The 20,875-nt window shown below is 39.1% G+C and overlaps 1 protein-coding gene across 1 annotated transcript in view; it reads right to left on the bottom strand.

Annotated features, from left to right (window-relative positions):
• Positions 1-20,875, bottom strand: part of LOC139734149 (transient receptor potential cation channel subfamily A member 1-like) — a 52,770-nt gene that overhangs the window by 12,041 nt on the left and 19,854 nt on the right. Inside the window, exons 9-16 of the mRNA XM_071644954.1 lie at positions 10,809-10,981; positions 7,533-7,697; positions 6,906-7,020; positions 6,012-6,178; positions 5,334-5,418; positions 4,612-4,671; positions 3,644-3,739; positions 2,868-2,938 (exon numbers count right to left, since the gene is read on the bottom strand). Coding sequence (XP_071501055.1) covers positions 2,868-2,938; positions 3,644-3,739; positions 4,612-4,671; positions 5,334-5,418; positions 6,012-6,178; positions 6,906-7,020; positions 7,533-7,697; positions 10,809-10,981 — 932 coding nt within the window. The remainder of the gene's footprint in view (positions 1-2,867; positions 2,939-3,643; positions 3,740-4,611; positions 4,672-5,333; positions 5,419-6,011; positions 6,179-6,905; positions 7,021-7,532; positions 7,698-10,808; positions 10,982-20,875) is intronic.

The following is a 20,875-nucleotide window of genomic DNA, read 5'->3' as shown; positions in this document are numbered from 1 at the left end:
TATGTAAATATTGGAAAGAAAGCACAAACTCAGGAAAAGTGTGAACTGAGAAAAGAGGCTCTGAAGTACAGTGTCTATTCAAGCGCTTTCTTTACCAAGCCGTGCTGGCTGTGCGATGAATGGGACAAAAAACAGGAAGTAAACCACCGGAGTAACAACAATGAAGGGATTATCAAATTAAACTAAAATTGAGCATACCTCATTAACACATTCTGTTCATAATTAATGCCAACTTTCAAAGCAGTAGCATTATCCTTTCAAAAGTTATTGGAGTTGAAAATTGAAGAGTGTGTACAAGGTTTTTCAGAAATGAAAAGGGGACTCTAAAGACACACCTAATCACACTATTCTACCAAAAACGTTCAAGATAAACTGCTAAAAAAGACACTTTCCTGCCTGTTTTGTGATCCCAAATTTTAGCATAATGCAAAAGAAGACCCGCTCTTTCAGATAATATGAAAAAGTCATGATCGGCCAGGTTGACCAATTTCACTTATTTTCAGTCCTCACGCAAAATCAGTGTGTGCGACTTTTTGTTCGTTTTGTGATGCACGGTCACATGTGTCATATCTACTGGACGTCCCAGTCAATACTTTAATAGCACAAGACGACCCCCACAAAATGTGTGTGACATATTCCATGTACGTATGTTTGTATAATGTATTTATATGCATTTTGTGAATAAATCAATCAAATCAAATACACACAAAACTAGAAATGTCGCTTTGGCGACTGGTATGCCTCCGCCATAATGCATGATTTTCCCAATAGGTCTAGATAGTACATGTGGACACTGTGTGATTACATTTTCACAAAATTGGCAAAATATTTGAATGACAAGTTTGTCACAAATGTGTTGAATGTTCACCTTCCTTGACGTAGGTTTAATTGGATGAATAGGAGAGCATTTATCTAGGGATTTAAGGACTTTAACTTGACTTTGACCCATTCATACATTTAGGCATTGAGTGATTTTCAAGGTACAGGTGTGGAGAAAAAGTGCAATTTCTGAATTGAATAGTAAATTGTTACCATTTTCATCTGGCCCTTGACCCTAAAATTCATAAGATAATTACTTTCAGGTAGAACATGCATAATATGTACTAAGTTTCAAGGTAACTTGAGCCACTTCCGAGATATGGAGGAAAAAGTTAGTTCAGCACTTTCACTTGATCTTTGACCTTTTGACCTTTGAGGCAAAAAGAGAAAAAAAAAAACTTTCCAGAGAATTTCTATTACAAGTGTAGGTTACACACGCATACACCAAGTGTAAAAAAATAACCCTGCTGGCATTGCATAAATATGAGGGTAATAGTAAAATTTTGAAGTCTTGCACTTGACCTTTGACCCCTGACCTTTGACCCCATGAACCCTACATTCTCTAGATAATCACTTCCAGTCAGTACATGTATATACTATGTTCCATGAAGATACCTTGAACAATTTTCCAAGGTACGGAGAAAAAAAAGAAGTTTTAATATTTTTACTTGACCTTTTGACCTTTGACCTTTGACCTCATGACCCGAACTTTCACCAGAGAATCTTAATTGGGTAATACATGTATACACTAAGTTTCAAGAAAATCTCTTCAGGCATTCCATAGATATGGTGGAAATAGTGAAATTTTATGTATTTGACCCTGACCTTTTGACCTTTGACCTTTGACCTCATGACCCAAACTTTCACCAGAGAATCTTAATTGGGTAAAACATGTATACACTAAGTTTCAAGAAAATATCTTCAGGCATTCAATAGATATGGTGGAAATAGTGAAATTTTATGTATTTGACCTTGACCTTTTGACCTTTGACCTTGAGCATGTGCACCTAAAAGTTGATAGGCACAACTTCACCCCCTAATACACATACATGCCAAGTAATAGGATACCTCAACAGGTTTCGATAGTTACCTTGTCCACAAAATTCATTACGGACGGACGGAAGGACGGACGGACGGAAGGACGGACGGACGGACGGACGGACGGACGGAAGGACGGACGGACGGACGGACGGACGGACGGACGGACAACCCGAAAACATAATGCCTCCGGCACCACTTCGTGGCGGAGGCATAAAAAAAGATTAACTTCTTTCTAACAAACTGATGATGCATACGTGTATCACAGGCACACAAAAGACAATAGGCCGATAAACTATTTCCAGGAAATTCACATTACCTCGGGAAAACAACTGAAAATAAAATCATGTGAAAGATATAGGCATAATGTGACATAATTATAAACAGAACTTCATTCAATATCACAGTTATTCTCCGTCATTGATACATGACTTTCATAATCACTTATACACGTTTGGACGTGCGCAAAATGTATAAAAGAAATTATTTGCAGTGATTTTTTTTTTTCACAATACAATAAATATACACATCCAATCATATTAGGTGCGGTCAGACTGGCAAAAGATCGAGAAGTTTAAGATCGCGATCTTTAAGATCTCGAAGTTTTGCCAGTGTGACCGCAAACTTCGCGCAAAACTTCCCGCGAAACTTCTCGATCTGTTTATGGGCGGCGTCTCCGAAGCGCGAGGCCATTGCCATGCACAGGTGTGCATTGTTACGTAATAATCACTAGCCATCGAACGGCGTACTCTTGCTTGCGCGCGTACGAATGGCCCAAACTTCGCGATCTTAAACTTCTCGATCTTTTGCCAGTCTGACCGCGCCTATTATCTCATTCTCTTACATCCTCTTGTGATGTGTAATAACGAAAGTTTCAAATGACAAACTAAAATGTAAAGATGAGAATGTGAATTTTTTAAAATGTTTGCTTTACAGGAATTTATTCATGATACGCGCAGAGCATTATCGAGAAGAGACATATTGTAAGTTTGTAACATCTCCGTCCTTACCATTTCATTGCAAGGTAGTTAACACACACTGGGTGGGATAGGAGATTGATCCTGTTGAACTTCACCATAGTCTGAGGGAGAGGCAGAATAAGTGGGTTTTAAAACAGAAACATGAAGCAAAATGTACACGTTTGCGACAGAAGATTAGCTGTAAATCATGAGCATGATTGATTCATATTGATAAAGTAAAGTAAGCCTACATGATAAGATTGATAATGTCAAAATTGAGCTGAGCAGCAGATCAGAATCTAAACCGCTAGAAAAGAAGAAGAGTGGATATCTTATTTACATTGAATACTATTTCTATTTCGTATGTACAATGATACACCTGGTGTACGTGCTCAATTTAAATCATTTGTATCATGATCCTTGTATGTGTGTATCAACTATTCCCACCTTAAGTTGGTTGGAGAGGCCAAAGGGCCATAGTGATTTAGATTGCTTTTTTCCAACCCGGCAACTTAAGGAAGCGTAGCAGGGAAAGCCTGGCATCTTGTATGCTTGTATTTCGCCTGTTTTGTATGTCTATCTTTTATCACCTGTTTTGTCTTGCAAATGCCGAATAAATAACGATAATTATGATAAGAATGACAAGCCAGTACATGCAATCATTAGTCAAACTGCACGTTTGAAACAATTTGAAACATACAATATACCGTCCAGTCACTCATTATATTTCTATGATGTTCCTTGTCCGAGTATTTACTACTATTTTCAAACTGTTAAACTTTATGGGAATGAGCTCAAATTTCTAAGGCTAAAGCTTTGATACTTACATTGAGAACTAAAAGAGGTACGAATCCCTCTTCGCTATTCAAAAACCTCGATTGTTTCTCCTTTGTACATCTCAGATACGTGAAATCGTAGTTTCTCTGGAGAAGGGTAGAGGAAACGACAAAAGCAGATGAGGATGAAGAGTATCACTGACAACGTCCCCCAACTGTAAGGCACACTTTCCGGGTCAGAAATGACAAGGAATGGGGTCAGATATGACCCATTCAGAGTCATGAATTGGGTCAGGGTGACCCCATTCGGAGTCTTCATGACCAAATTCCAAGTCATTTTTGACGCGGAACGGTGTGTGACCCCAACGGACCCAGTTCCGGGTCAGTTCTGACTCGGGATTTTTTAGAGTGCATTTCAGAGGTTTTTGACTGTGAGTTTCTGTGTGTTTGTCTGTGGAGTTCGTGCCTTAGAGAGTATTGATAAGAGCATAAACTGCGCAGCACTGAAACATCGGTCATCTTACAGCCAAACACTGTGTGGGAATTTCAAGGGTTTGTTGAGCAGAATACGAGAAGAAAATGAAAATAAAGAAATAAAACAAAGGGGAAGGGGGGAAGACCCCACCCCCCCCCCCCAAAAAAGAAAAACAAACAAAAACAAGAACAACAACAAAAAACAAACAAACAAAAAACAAAACACACAAACACAAACAAACAAACAAACAAACAAAACTAGATGTGTTCGTGAGAGAGTACATTATATGCAAATAGAAACAATTTGTGAACAAAGAAACCGGCCTCTTCACTGATTAAACATTGTTTTTGATAAATGACAGTAGATGAAACAGTGGCTATTGTTTACTAGCAACCACCTATTGATGCAACAAAGAATGGATCTGGTTCTAGCAAAACAGTCATCTCATCTGAATGAGGGCTTACAATGTGATGGCCTCAAACAAAATAATTTATGTCATATTTTTCGCAAAGGCGTTAAGTGGATTTGAGGACAGAGTACTCACCCTACTTCTTGGATCTTCTTCATCCGCCTTCTTCTCCGTCTGACATCTCTCTAAGACGGTCTAAACGGGGGCGGGTGGGGGGGGGGGGTGGCGGCGGCAAAATAACACAAATAAAGAGATTCTTCACACAACGTATATTTGAGAGAAGTTGATGAAGCTGCGACATGGTATTCTTGCTGCAAGCCCATCGGCTGATGCACATTTCATGTTTATTACTGGCAAAGCGTTTGTGCTGTTGAAGTTAGAGGAACGCTAATCATTACATACCAACATGACCAATTATTATAATACCAATTGTGCTCATGCTTTTTTTTTTCAAAGGTAGAAGTCAAATGCGATCACTATAATAGTTTCCTCTCTTCTGAATTAGGAAAACATAGGTCATGTATTAAATGCTCTTCGAGATGTTTTGGCTTCAATTGAAAAAGCTCATCAGCTGCTTAAAACATCAAGATTGTTTTCAATCGAAAGAAGAGATAATTATTAAATTTGTCTCACAAAGAACGAGGTGATATTCTAATAGCTACCATATATATTTTCCCCTTAACATGTTACCATACTTCTGTGAAAGGGGTCAGTTTTCCAAAGATTGTATCATATCATGATTCATGGCTTGTTGGTCACCGCCTGTCATGATAATAACTACAATTATTATCCTATAAAGTCATAGTTTGGGATTCACAGGAGATGTGGACTGTTGAGTGACATCGTGAAGCTCTTACATAGGCAACTTCCGGAAGCTGCTCGATGAGTCCTAGCATGTGGGGCGCCGTCCTGTCCCCGCAGTCATCCATGGCTTCATGCCACCTTGGATACAGAGAGGATGAAAAAAGCAACGACTGTCGGAAACAATGATAATCAGTAAAAGAAGAGTTTTATGTAAAGTCAAAATTATATAGATTTAACGATAAAACAAAAGCTTTCGAGTTGGTTGTTGGGCAGTGATATACAAGAGGTGCAATTATTTTTTATGTTTTTATTCTCTGCTGAATATAGTCACATCTGTTATTTGAACAAAATCAAACATTTCTCATCACGTCATCTTTATTATCTGCTGTACAAGGTTCACTACGAACCGCTATTATACACAAATACATTCAATCCAATGTTGTTTGACGTGGAAAGGATCAAAGACTAACAGTCTTGCATTAATATTTGTCTTTAATTTTTTTTTTCATTATTATTAATAATTTTGTGGCACTCTGTAAAAATTTGCTAAAATCGTAAACATTGAATCATCATCATGTAATGATACCAGTGACCCTGATTACCATTTTATAAGTAATCATACTACGGTCGTAATAAAATGCTTGTTTGTGTGCACATTCATTTGATGGTGATGATGATGATTATAACCTTCAAAGGCGCCGGGTTTTTACAAGCATTTCTTGGGATTTTACCTTTCGTTCATGACAATCGCCATGGCGACATCCTTGTTCCGACATTCGATGGCGACCTCCATGCAACTCTGGTCGTTGTTGTTACGTAAGAGATTGGCTTCGCTGTCGAGGAGGAATGTGACGACGGCCGCCTGGCCGGCGCGAGCGGCGAGATGCAAGGCAGTGTTCTGTTCGTAACAAGTGAAGTTGCAAGAGAGAAATATAACAATAAAGGATGAGTTTATTACAAAAAGTCGCCTATTTTGTACTGATAAAAAAAAAAACAAAATACTTTCATGTTTCTTTAATTATGATTTAGTCTTGGTTCAATGATTCTTTATAGGCAAATTAATGAAAAACCACCAAAATGCATCAATGTCACACATCCTTTTTCGTCGATAAGCTCAGTGAAATGCCATGATTTACGTTCCGTGACGTATGAATGTTTGCGTATGTATTATTGACGTCAGGTAAGTTCAGTTTAATTTTTGCATATTAATGCCATAAAACATTATATTTGTATGTTCCGATCTTTCTATAGATATCCAAATTGCAATATTTGAGGTTTCCTTATAAAAGGAATTGAAAACTTACATTGTGCAGTTGGAGAATAAACACTTTTAGTAAAGGACTGAGAAAACTTGCATGAGACCCCTCTTCACAAGTGGAGGTTCACAAAGGAATATGATGCCTTTCATCAACAGTTGTTGTCTTCCCCAAATCATAGAATTGGTTCCCCCGCTAGACGGTGGGTTGCTTTCTCTTTCTCTGTCACGCTGTCCCTATAACCTTTCTTTCCCTTTCCAACACACACCAATCACAAACACACACGCACGTTCTTCCTGTGCCTGTAACACCCCCCCCCCCCCTCCCCCTTCCCTGTCTTTCTTCTCTTTCTCTCTCATCCTGACTCACCCCCTCATCGTCGGTCTGGTTCATCAAGTGAGGATGTGTAGCCAGAAGACCCTTCATGGTGTTGATGTAGCCCTCTACGGCGGCTAGGTGTAGAGGCGTCCTACCTTCGTGGTCACTAGATGTAGGATTCAACGGTTTATAGGTAAATAGTAGAGGCACACATGCACAATAGGATAAAACGAGTCTCTTTGATTTTGTGTAACTGTATTTAGCAAATATCATGCTGTTTTCATACTTTGTTGGAAATGAAATAGATGAAAAGGTATGAAAACAATGAATCAGTATACATCACAGGCAATCATATTGAAGCAATAACGGTAAGCATAGTTTTGCCATTGGTAGTTGATGGGTTTTGTAGTTAATCATTCTCCAATATTCTTCAAAGTATCAGCTATAAAAGGCCTCATGAATCATTGTTTTCTGGGGTCTATTTGAAATGCTGAGAGCAATCGTTATTCCTGTAAAAAACTTGATAGATCTGTACAGGCACTTTGAGTGATATTTTGCCAGCAATTGGCACCTGCGATGATGATTGTATTGAATAGTTCAACAGAAAATGCGATATGACATCCCTTGTGCTTAAGTTATTATATTGTTCAGATTGTTGATCTAAAGTGTACAAATTACCGATGTAAGAGGGCTCCCTTGCTGAGAAGCAACTGCACCAGTTTGACGTGTCCGCTCCACGACGCAATGTGAAGGGCAGTCCGTCCCGCACCGTCGCTCTCGTTTAGTATGTGGGGACCGATTGCGCTGTCCAGGAGCCGTTTGCATGAATTCAGCCGCCCGTACCTTTTCGTTACAGGGACAGAGTTCAAATATAAAACGAGAATCAGCCGTCGCAGGCACTGGTTGTCCAAATGGACGTTTGCAAGAGAATAAAACCACGCAATGCAGTCACTGCATAATTATTGATGCACCCATGCACTGTAAGAACTGATTAATGCAAGTAACAATCATAATTCCCACATTGTAACATGAGTAGGATAGTATGTTAAGTTACTAAATGTTACGGCATATTTGATATAACCATAAGAATTATTAAGCATTAATAGATTCTAAGAATCTTAAATCATCTAACCCACGACCCCCCCCCCCCCCCCCCACCAAAAAAAAAAAAAAAAGGAAAACAAGAATGTTGGTCTGCATAGATGTGAAAGACTGATCTAAACAATGTCGTTGACTGGTAGTGATATACTAGCAAGGTATATCAATAAGCCTTTTTTTAGCCATTTACACGACTTGTATAAAAGCAACAACAGCAAGGCTTTGACACGCTGGTTGACTGCCTGAACATATTCATATCTGATACATAATCTATTCTGTGAGTTGACAGGTATACATGAATTAATTCATGAATCATGCGTAATCAGCGGTTAAAATTATTTTGAAGCACGTGTCAACGTTTGCCACCACCATGCACGGGCTGCATTCATTTTCATTATATGAAAATATCTCCCTATGATTATACAAAACTAGAAAACTTTGTCACATCAGCCGGTCAGCCAACACACTTTTCGGGTCAAGCATTGGTTTCTCATAGTATACAGGGAGCTGCCGCTATGGTTAGGTTTTGCCCTCACAAGCCATGCAGATTATGATGTATAGGTCTACGTCAGGTGGGTGGTTTCGACTAATCACTCAAGTCAAATTGTATGGCAGCAGGCTTACTGGCAATTTGGTTGGAAACGGTTGTGGAAGTTGCAAAATAGTTCATGCTAAAAAGCACTAGATACTTAAATCTTAACGCTTTGACTCGTCCTTCATTCAAGAGTAAAATTCCTTGGACACTTGTTAATTGCTTTATGGGGCATTAGATGTTGGGAGTGTTAGAAGATAGAACGTTATGTTGTTTACTACATAATCGTAAAAAGAATGAATCCATGAACCAGGATTAAAGAACACCATATGTACGTAATGTAGATTATTACACAGACTGAGAAAAATACATCGGACTGAGTTTACATTGATTGTCACTTGTGCTGCCATTGGGCTATAATTACATTAATACCTTGTATACTCTTGTATCATTGCATTGGGGGGCGGCTTGAATTTGGGAACGAGCAATCATCTCAAACATCTTGATCTCTCATCTATGGGAAGGGTGGGGGCCGGGACTCTACGACGAGTGGTAGGGAACTTCTCTGCTGGAATGGACGATAACATTCATTACTTGTTGTATATAACTCCCCCCTTTAATTACAGCCTCTTTCTCTTTCTCTGGTTTGCCGGCGTCGGATCTTACTCTGCCAAGAGAGGTCTACCTTGTTACGTCACGGCTCTACGTCAGCCACTGAAGTGCCGCCTTGGTGTCTCATGCGGGCTCGAAGACAGGTCCCATTATTATGACATAAATGTGTCGTGTGCAGGCATCAGCTGCAGCCCTAGTGAGTTGATTTGAAGTGTCTCTGAAGCGTTTGGTGTGCAGGCGAACGGGTGAGGGAAAGGGTAGAGGTTAATGCACTGCCGTCAGAGGTATACTACGCATGGTAAAGTCAGCTATTAATATTCGAAATATAAAAAAAAATACTCCAAGTCTTGTCCTTGGAGAAAGGTACTGCAGCCAATTGGTGCTCTTTTTTTGTCAAAGGCGGTATGCTATTCATTTGTTTCATTTATTTAATTCTTTTTCTGAAAAAATAAAGGGCTGTAAATTGAATTTAATTCAAAACAGTCCAACGCAAGCGTGTGCAAATACCCTTAGAAGACCAGCCGCGTTTCCACATTACCGCATGCATTTTGTCCATTATATCATTTTTTTTTTTGTTATGCAATTGCCACCAAATTGTGTTGTGCATGCAAACACCTCCTCCACTGGGTTCCACCTCATAGATTAGAGGGCGCTGTTATGGTAGGACGCCCGGCAATTTCTACCCTCAGTTGTCCTCTTTCTTCAGAGTTTGGTTTATTCATATCAACGTGGACACGAGATTATGATGTATCAAAAAATGAATGCAGTTCACCCAAGGGGTTTTGCCACGAAGGCACCATATGAATTTGTCAAATCTGTAAGGAAGTTGAAAAGAGGATATGCCTATTTGAGTCCCCGCTGTCTCTGCACCACCAGTTCTTAAGTTTTCGCTTTACTTTCGCAGACTGCCTACAACATTTTGTTCTCTTATTTGGAAACATTTGCAATATCATTTAAAGATACCGTTTAACAGTAGGCCCTATACAGGCTCAATGTCAACAATTGCCGAATTAATTAGCAGGCTATGTTGCAAAATGGTGTTCAAATGTAAGAACACTCAAACATTTTCACAAACTTTTTGAAAGTTATTTCATCACCACAACAAGATATTCGTGAATGTACGTACATCATGTTATTCAGTAGTAATGAATAATCCACGAACTGCTAATGGTACCAAAGTTTTCACTTCTTTGGGCCGTATTAACCGGTTCTAGTTACAGATTCATATGTGTTATTACAGGTGTCAATGTTCTTGTCCATGTTGTAGCGTCACATTTTAGTAATACCATGCCCGGTTTTTTCTTTTTATCTGTGTTTCCGTGGTGACCCGATCTACAGAAGTAATCTTCAAACGCTGTCGTTACTCTGTAAAAGTGCTACCGACGACGCAATAAATTTACAGTCAAAACCAATGCATGACTCATCATCGTCATCAAATAACGCTAAGACAGCTGTAAGACGAAGTAGCCTATCATCTTAAACAATGGGAGCAGCTGCGTCGCGCATGTGTAGAACACCATTTTTATACTAATGGCGTCGTCTTTACGTTCGCTCCGCAGATCTAAAGCTCGCTATATATACCTCTGGCGACGGTGCATTGAGTGAAAGAGCGAGCTAGTGAGAGATGGTAAGGGCCAGGGAAAGGTTGGGAAGCGGAGGTTGGGAGGGGGAGAAAGAGGAAAGGACAGTGTGTGCCTTACGTCATGCAATACCTGGCGGCAAAGTGGAGCGGCGACTGCTTCTCCTTATTTTTCAGGTTCACCGTGGCGCCGAGATCAATGAGTCCCTGCACGGACTTGATGTTGCCCTGCTGCGTGGCGTAGTGCATCGGGGTGCAACCCGAGCAGTCCCGCTGGTTCAGAAGCTCCAGCGCGCCGTCCTTCTGCTCCAAGACGAAAGCAGAGAATGATGTAGGAAGGAAGCATGTTAGACGAACACCAAAAGGAGAAGCAAAAGATTGATCATAATAACGATTGCTAAAAAAAAAAAAAAAAAATGATGGTCAAATTAAGGTAAAAGGGATGTATAAAAAGATACTCAGTATTACTCTACATGATTTAAAAAGCTTTAAAAAGATCATTAAAGCTGATAGTTGTTAGGCAACTACCGGTTGCCAAACAGGTTGCCAAACAATCAAGCGTTGTGCTTTAAATATTCTTGACAACCGTTCTGTATGCAAATTGAGATGTACCTCATGAAATCATATTACAGATGTATTGTATAATGATGGAAATGATGGTAATTGTAAAAATAGTCATATTACTGTCATTTTGCATAATTTCAATGAAATTGCAGAAAATTGATATACTTGAAAAATTGGCATACAGACAATAAACCAAATCAAATTAAATCATGATCGTTTTGACGAGGCATCATCGACGTGTAATAGTATCTAATAAATAAAAGGAAATGTTGATCATCGCCCCTCTCTGCTCAAGAGACACATCTTCAATGACCACAATGACATCAGATCACTGATCTCTATAGGAAATATCTAGAAGTCTCATTGGCCAATCGCTTTGAAGCCACCGTGCCGCCATCTTTATACTATGCACACCCATTCGCCATACGTCTGTGTACGGAGCGCACCACGTCACGTGATCTTGGTGACAATCTCTGCTGGAAAATGCGCGCATAATATCTGCATGGGTGTGTGTGTTTGCGGTACTTGACATGGCGGCGCGGCGTCTTCAATTGTTTGTAAGGGCAATGAGAATGATATCCAGCTACTTTGCCATAGAAATCAGTGGGTCAGATTAATAAACTTCGCCAATCTACATCGGGAATGACGTCGTGACAGTTTCCCTAGGTCTGTGTGACGTCATTTTAATTTCGGACTGACCTCGGTCGAGACCCCACCAAACAACCAAATCGCCTCACTCAATCAGTGTACAATCTATTGTACTGTGGTATGACGTAACCAAGCCGTGTACTCGCATTTAGCGTGTTGTCATGCACTTAAAAAGAAATGTTATCATATTCATTATATGGTATGCGTGGACGTTAGATTTATTGTAATACATAATCAAAGTAAGAAGATGATATTAATGTATCATTCTTATTGCATTGAGATCATGACCGAAATCACTGTTTATAGAAAATTTGACTCTTTGCTGGCAGATAAAACGTCAAAATATGCCCTTTTTATGAAAGTAACTTTGTAGGGCCTTCTATGATATTTGTATTAAAGGCTACTTAAGAGTGAGGGGTTGAGTTCTTTCAATACCATACATGATGCGTTACCTCATACCCAAGGTTGATTTCGTAAAAAAACAACAACAAACAAACAAGCTGGTTCATACTAATGTTCGGTAGCTTAACGCGTGCTACCAAAATAGAATTTAAAGAAATAAATACTTTGTTTAGATGTTTTGGTCCATTATCTCAGACCACTGTTATTTCGTACTGTTTCATTCTAGCATTATTTGACTGGTTAAAATGCAATGTTCGTGCGAGAGTAGATCACTGTTTGCGAGAAGCAAACGGTCGCTGAAATCGAGATTTGTTAAAGGATGATCCGCAAATGGCGGTATCATTTCGAAGGTCATCCGCACTACATTCCCCCTTATGTAGTCAGTCACATCTCGCTGCTCGGACATGTCTCTTTAATGGGGAGTCAGCGTGAGGATAATTTGCGTCATTAACCCCCTTAGGAGAGCCATGTTTACCGAATGAATGAATGGATGAGTGCAGGGGGCGCTATAAAAGGGTCTACTCCCTGCGCTATAATACGCTGCTTGCAGGGTCTATCATATCTCCAAAGAGGGATATAACAGGACCATGAGCCAGCATTATCACGTTACATCAGGGTTGTGCCTATACGTGCTTGAGAATTAAATTTTGCCGGTTTGTTGGTTTGTTGGTTGATTTGTTGGTTTCGTTGGTTGGTTTCGTTGGTTTGTTCGCTTAATGGTATGTTTGTTTGTTTGTTTGTTTGTTTTTTGCTCTGTTGTTCTTATTCATAACAACGCATTCATAATTTCGCTTTGTCTCATTTTTTTGGTCAATCTTTCCCCAGAAAATGGCACTGGGTACACCACGTGTACGCTAAACATCCACTGATATTTGGTAATCTTCTGATAGTTTTTAATCTCTGCGTGATAGTTGGTTTGACAACCATTAATCTTCGCAGCGTTTTCACTCCAGGATAGCTATTGTAATGTACAGTAATAATATATAACAAATTCGCCTTTGAATTCAGAGAAAGGAATATGTATGTAATGTTGAGCATTAATGATCAATGTATCAGCACTTACACGCTATAATCATTTCCTTTTTCATCACCTTCTTCCTTTCTTTTCGTTTTGTTCTTTTACTTCTTCTTCTTCATCATCATCTCTTCTTTTTCTTGTTTTCCTTACTCTTGATCTTCTACCGTACTGTTTATGTAAAGGCCCCGTCACACTACAGCGTATAAATCAGCGAATACCTAGCGGATGGGCAAAATTTGGCAAAGTCCAGATACGCTCAAATCCGCTCGAATTCGCAAGCAAAATGTGGTTTTCGAACGTTCGCCTAACGAATGATGAGCATATGCTAACAGTGTTACGAGCGGATAAAGTAACGAATGAAAGCGAATGCGTACAGTCCATCCAACGGATGCTGAGCGGACAAAGCGAATGAGCAGCGAATGCCCAATATATGAAGAACGATCACGTGACGGATCTCGGCTGACGCACACTTCACAAAATCATTTTGAGCAGTGACAGTGTCAAGTAAAGTTGTGACTGTGAAAATGGCCCCAAAAAGAAGGAAGCAGAAGTCACCACCAAGTACTCCTGATGTCACTACCCTCGACAGTCCTCAAGATTCCCCTATTAAAGTGCACTTTCTTCTGATGATCACGTTGACGCATGATGTTGGTAGTCCAACATCCTCCATTGCGTCTGGTGCCTCCAACTGGAGTCAAACTTTCACAATTCCAAATTTCCATGCAGAGATTCCCATTTACTACAGGTTGACTTTTAAAGCAGCGGTGTAGAATAATGTTCTCGATGCAAGCTCTGCAAGTGCGGTTATTATCTACCATTTATTACTTAATGCCAGAAGACGTATAATGAAATGTCATGTAGGGGGTTGTGGCATAGTGGATAAGACTCCCGAACCGAGGACCCGGGTTCGAATACCGCCCAGCGATGGGCAAGATTTTTTTTTATCCACGATATCCTACTCGACCCAGGTGTATAATGGGTACCTGGCAACGCTAGGGTAATAATAATAGCAGGGTCCTCTGGTAGAGCAGTGGCAACACTGAAGAGGCTACCCTGGGTAAATAAGACCTTTTTCTTCTTCTTCTTCTTCTTCTTCTTCTTCTTCTTCTTCTTTTATTTATTTATTTATTTATTCGTTTGTTTTGTTTCAGTAGGGTAGCTCTGTCAGTGGCTAAACACTGTTATTCTCAGAGGCCCTACACATACATACATACTACATACATTCTTCTTCTTCTTCTTCTTCTTCTTCTTCTTCTTCTTATTATTATTATTATTATTATTATTATTATTATTATTATTATTATTATTATCATTATCATTATTGTTCCGCGTGCTATGAATTGAATATCTATTTTTTCCTACTACGTTCAATTGACGAACGGCAGACGAATGAGAAACGAACGCAGAGCGATCAAAACTTTCGATCAGCGGATGCTAAGCGAACACAGAGCGGATTGTCATTCCGTTCGTCATCCGCTCAAGATTTTGGACATGTCCAAAATCAAAATTTGGCTCCGGCGGATCTCTGCGAATCTCTGCGAATCTCTGCGAACAACTAGCGGATACAGCGAATGTCAAGCGGGTCACGAACGATGAGCAACGGATGTGAGCGTATCTCCAAATTTTCGGATCCGCTGGGCATTCGTTGGCTCGATCCGCTCTAGTGTGACGGGGGCTTAAGAATGTTTTCTATTGCCTACGGATGCTTTATTTTGTGTAGAATGTGTTTGGTTTTATTCAAAGCATCACTACAAATTTTAGCTCGTGTGTTCAAAACCTCCAATACATCGGAATGACCCATGGTGTTTTTATACCTATCCATTGAGTCTATGCCACCGAGCCACTGTCTCATACCTACACAAGAATCAATGTGCTTCTAGGTATGGGCCTTCAGTAGGTCTATGTTCTAGGCTAGTAATGCAGCTGTTTACGCCCCTCAGTTCAGCACAAACATTAATCTTCCATTTCCGCATGCCAAACGTCAGACTCTCCCTGGCTCCCCACGAAATGTGAAATTCATACAATAACAGCGCCCCGGGCGGCGACAAGTTGACAGGCCGGGACAGCTTTCAAACAGAGGGCGATCATTACCGTGCCATTATCATAGATTGCACAAGCTTACACCCTACACAAACCACATCGGCAGACATTGGACATGTTTGAAATGACCTTGTCAAGTTGCAATGCTTCTGTACAATCGTAGTGCGTCAAACGCATACGCCATGGTTACGATAATTAGGTGATCCGAGTATCCTCTCGGATCACCTTCTGTATCTGTACTGATTCTTTGTTTTCCTTCTTCTTCTTCTTCTTTATTTCTGGACAAAATTTGTGTATCGGTTAGCTCAGAAAGTCCTCTTCCTATCAATGCCAAAATTATACCATATATGTATCATGTCCCAAAGACGACGGGTCAAGTAAAATCGTAGTGATCAGTCGACCGTGACGTCACTATGACGTCATTATATGAAAACACATTTTCAATCATATCTCATTAATGGAATGGAATATTTCAATGAAATTTACGTCACATATATTTCAAGTCAAGCGCATTCTACTCATATTCTCAAAATTCATATTTATCTCAAAACGCGCGCGTACGCGCGCGTTGAAATATTTGTATGCTCAAATCCAGCTCAAATTTTTTTTGCACACGTTTCAGACCATTTGGAGCATTTTTTGAAAAATTGAAAAAAATTGGACGGACGCGTACGCGCGCGCACATATACGCACGCACAGCTAATATGAAATAGAAATTTTCAATTTTTTCACACGGATCGGATGTCCGAAATTTCAAGGAATATTTCTACCAAGTTTCAAGTCGATCCGACTCAATATGACGTCATACGGGCCCGTCAAATTCAAAATTCCGCGCGTGCGTCAATGGGGATACACAGTGCAACTATGCCAAAAAACCGCCAATTTTAAATCGGATTTTACTCGTCAGGATGGACGGTGACCCCCCATTTTCTTTACATATTCTGAAAGGTGATGAGTTGTACATGTCATTTCATGGGCTGGCTATGCTGATAAAATGATTAAAAGATATCAAATTTCTTAATAAAGTAAAAAAAGTAAATTTTCAAAATGACGTCATCAAATTTCAAGTTTACTCGAGCGTATCTCACTAATCCTTTGCCAATTTTCACCCAAATTTCAATATATTGTAGCTTATGAAATGTTCTTTCATAAATGTAATTAAACAATTTTGATTTGATGACGACATCACCTCAAAAAAATGGATTGAAGGTAACCTTGTCAAATTTGACCAGTTTACGTGTAATCTCTATGGGAGTGCAATTTTTATGGAAATGAAAATTGACATGACTATTTTTATCGAGCACTAGCTCACTTATGCTTCGGTGAATTTCTCTAAGATTTTAATATGTTGTAGCTGAGATGTAGGGCTATCGTAAGTGTGCCCTTCGTTTTTTCATACGTTGTCGGGATCACGTAAAAAAAATTGGTTGAAATTAAAGTTTATCTTCGATGTATTGAAATATTTCTTTCTTTTTGCAACTTTCTTTGCAATAACTCAAGAAAAACAGCCCCTATCACCTTCATATTTTGCACATGTTTAGTTCATGTCACGAAAATTATTTCATAAAATCACAACTACTTGATCAGACGCCATCTTGGGTATGTAAATTAGGGTCAAAGGTCATAGATGTTTCATCCTGTATCTTGGTGAATACATGTCCTATCTTTCCCATATTTTGCACACGTAAAGACCATGTTACAGGAATCATTTCATAAAATAACCACTTTTTGCTCAGATGCCATCTTGTCTGTGCAAAGTGGGGTCAAAAGTCATATGTACTTCTTTTTCTATCTTTGCTATGACGTGTTATCTCTATGGGAGGGAATTTTTTAGATGTGAAAATTGACATGACTCTCTTTATCGAGCACTATCTTACTTATGCTTCGGTGAATTTCTCTCAGATTTTGATATGTTGTAGCTGAGACTTTGCAGTATCAGGACTCGAATCATTGATTAAAAAAAAAGATCGGATCACCTTAATTTGTCAGTGATGACAAATTACAATCTCTAGTTAGGTGATCCGAGTATTTCTTTGTTAGGTGATCCGAGTATCCTCTCGGATCACCTATTGTATCTGTACTGAATCTTTCTTCTTTATTTCTTTCTCCTCAAATGTTGTGCAGCGATTAACTCAAAAAGTCATTCACCTATCACTTTTAAACTTATACCATATATGTATCACGTCATAAGAACGACAGATCTAATGTATCATTGTGATCAGTCAACCATGACGTCACTATGACGTCATTATCTGAAATCACGTTCACATTCGTATCTCATTGATGAAATGGAATTTCTCAATGAAATTTACATATCATATAGTTCAAGTCAAGTTCTATCGATATATTTAATAAAATTTCATCGCGACCCTGGTAAACGAGCGCGTACGCGCGCGTTGAAATTTTAACGTGCTCCAATCGAGCTCAAAATTGTTTTGCATACGTTTCAGGTCATTTGGAGTATTTCAGAAAAAATCGACGGACGCGTACGCGCGCGCGCATATACGCGCGCAAAGCTCATATGCGACGAAAATATCCCGTTTTTTCACACGGATCGGATGTCTGAAGTGTCAAGGAATATTTCTACCAAGTTTCAAGTCAATCCGTCTCAATATGACATCATACGGGCTCGTCAAAGTTGAAATTCCGCGCGCGCGTTAATGGTGATATACAGTGCAACTATGCCCAAAAACCGCCATTTTTAAATCCGATTTTACTCGTCAGGATGGACGGTGACCCCCCATTTTCTTTACATATTTTGAAAGCTGATGAGTTGTACATGTCATTTAATGGGGTGGCAATGCTGGCAAAATGATTAAAAGATATCAAATTTCTTAATAAAGTAAAAAAAGTAAATTTTCAAAATGACGTCATCAAATTTCAAGTTTATTCAAGCGTATCTCATTAATACTTTGTCAATTTTCACCCAAATTTCAGTATGTTGTAGCTTATTTAATGTTCTTTCAAACATAAATTTACAAAAAATTAATTGGATGACAGCATCACCTCGTAAAAATGGATTGAATGTAATCTTGTAAAATTTGACCAGTTTACGTGTTATCTCTATGGGAGTGCAGTTTTTCTGGAAATGAAATTTGACACGACTATCTTTCTCGAGCACTAGCTCACTTACCCTTCAGTGAATTTCTCCCAGATTTTAATATCTTGTAGCTGAGACTTTACGCTATCGTAAGTGTGCCCTTCATTTCTTCATACGATGTCGGGATCACGTCAAAACGTTTGGTTGAAATTCAAGCTTACTTTCGATGTATTGAGATATTTCTTTCTTTCTGCAACTTTCTTTGCAATAACTCAAGAAAAACAGGCCCTATCACCCCCATCTTTGGCACACGTTTAGTTCATGTCACGTTAATTATTTCATAAAATAACAACTACTTCAGCAGACACCATCTTTGGTATGTAAATTAGGGTCAAAGGTCATAAATGTTTCATCCTGTATCTTGGTGAATACATGTCCTATCTTTCCCATATTTTGCACACGCAAAAACCATGTTACAAGGATCATTTCACAAAATAACCACTTTTTGCTCAGATGCCATCTTGTCTGTGCAAAGTGGGGGCAAAGGTCATATGTACATCTTTCTGTATCTTCGCTATGACGTGTTATATCTATGGGAGAGAATTTTTCTAGATGTGAAAATTGACGTGATTGTCTTTATCGAGCCCTAGCTCACTTAACCTTCGGTGAATTTCTCCCAGATTTTAATATGTTGTAGCTGAGATTTTAGGTTATCGTTATGTGCCCTGCAGTTTTTCATACAATGTCGGCATCATGTAAAAAACTTGGTGGAAATGAAAGCTTATCTTCGATGTATTTTCATATTTCTTTCTTTCTGCAACTTTCTTTGCAATAACTCAAGAAAAACAGGTCCTATCACCCCCATCTTTGGCACACGTTTAATTCATGTCACGTACATTATTTCATAAAATAACAACTACTTGATCGGACACCATCTTGGGTATGTAAATTAGGGTCAAAGGTCATAAATGTTTCATCCTGTATCTTGGTGAATACCTGTCCTATCTTTCCCATATTTTGCACACGCAAAGACCATATTACAAGGATCATTTCACAAAATAACCACTTTTTGCTCAGATGCCATCTTGTCTGTGCAAAGTGGGGGCAAAGGTCATATGTACATCTTTCTGTATCTTCGCTATGACGTGCTATCTCTATGGGAGAGAATTTTTCTAGATGTGAAAATTGACGTGATTGTCTTTATCGAGCCCTAGCTCACTTAACCTTCGGTGAATTTCTCCCAGATTTTGATATGTTGTAGCTGAGACTTTGGGCTATCGTCATGTGCCCTCCACTTTTTCATATGACGTCGGCATCACGTCAAAAAACTTGGTGGAAATGAAAGCTTATCTTCGATGTATTTTCATATTTCTTTCTTTCTGCAACTGTCTTTGCAATAACTCAAGAAAAAACAGGCCCTATCACCCCTATCTTTGGCACATGTTTAGTTCATGTCACGTACATTATTTCATAAAATAACGATTTGATCTGACAATATCTTGGGTATGCAAATTAGGGTCAGAGGTCATACATTTTTTATCTAGTATCTTGGTGAATACCTGTCCTATCTTTCCCATATTTTGCACACGTATAGACAATGTCGCAAGAATCATTTCACAAAATAACCACTTTTTCCTCAGATGCCATCTTGGGAGTGTAAAGGTGGGTCAAAGGTCATGTGTATTTGTTGCTGTATCTTCGTTATCTAGTGTATACAGAATTTGGTACCAAAGATGGCAGATATGACTTCCTTTTCTAAATGAGAATCCAAACATCACACGGCCAATGTCTCTAAACACAGATGAAACCTGTATGGTCATCAGGATTCGAATCATTGATTAAAAAAAAAATCGGATCACCTTAATTTGTCAGTAATGACAAATTACAATCTCTAGTTAGGTGATCCGAGTATCCTCTCGGATCACCTATTGTATCTGTACGGAATCTTTCTTCTTTATTTCTTTCTCCTCAAATGTTGTGCAGCGATTAACTCAAAAAGTCATTCACCTATCACTTTTAAACTTATACCATATATGTATCACGTTATAAGAACGACAGATCTAATGTATCATTGTGATCAGTCAACCATGACGTCACTATGACGTCATTATCTGAAATCACGTTCACATTCGTATCTCATTAATGAAATGGAATTTGTCAATGAAATTTACATATCATATAGTTCAAGTCAAGTTCTATCGATATATTTAATAAAATTTCATCGCGACCCTGGTAAACGAGCGCGTACGCGCGCGTTGAAATTTTAATATGCTCCAATCGAGCTCAAAATTGTTTTGCACACGTTTCAGGTCATTTGGAGTATTTCAGAAAAAATCGACGGACGCGTACGCGCGCGCGCATATACGCACGCAAAGCCCATATGCGATGAAAATATCCCGTTTTTTTACACGGATCGGATGTCTAAAATGTCAAGGAATATTTCTACCAAGTTTCAAGTCAATCCGACTCAATATGACATCATACGGGC

This window comes from Diadema antillarum, unplaced genomic scaffold (genome assembly GCF_040938485.1).
Source record: "Diadema antillarum isolate AM-2024a unplaced genomic scaffold, OU_Dant_1.0 seq00000512_RagTag, whole genome shotgun sequence".
Lineage (NCBI taxonomy): Eukaryota > Metazoa > Echinodermata > Echinoidea > Diadematoida > Diadematidae > Diadema > Diadema antillarum.
Note: the sequence above shows the minus strand (reverse complement) of the source record. Positions and strands in the feature narration are given on the sequence as shown.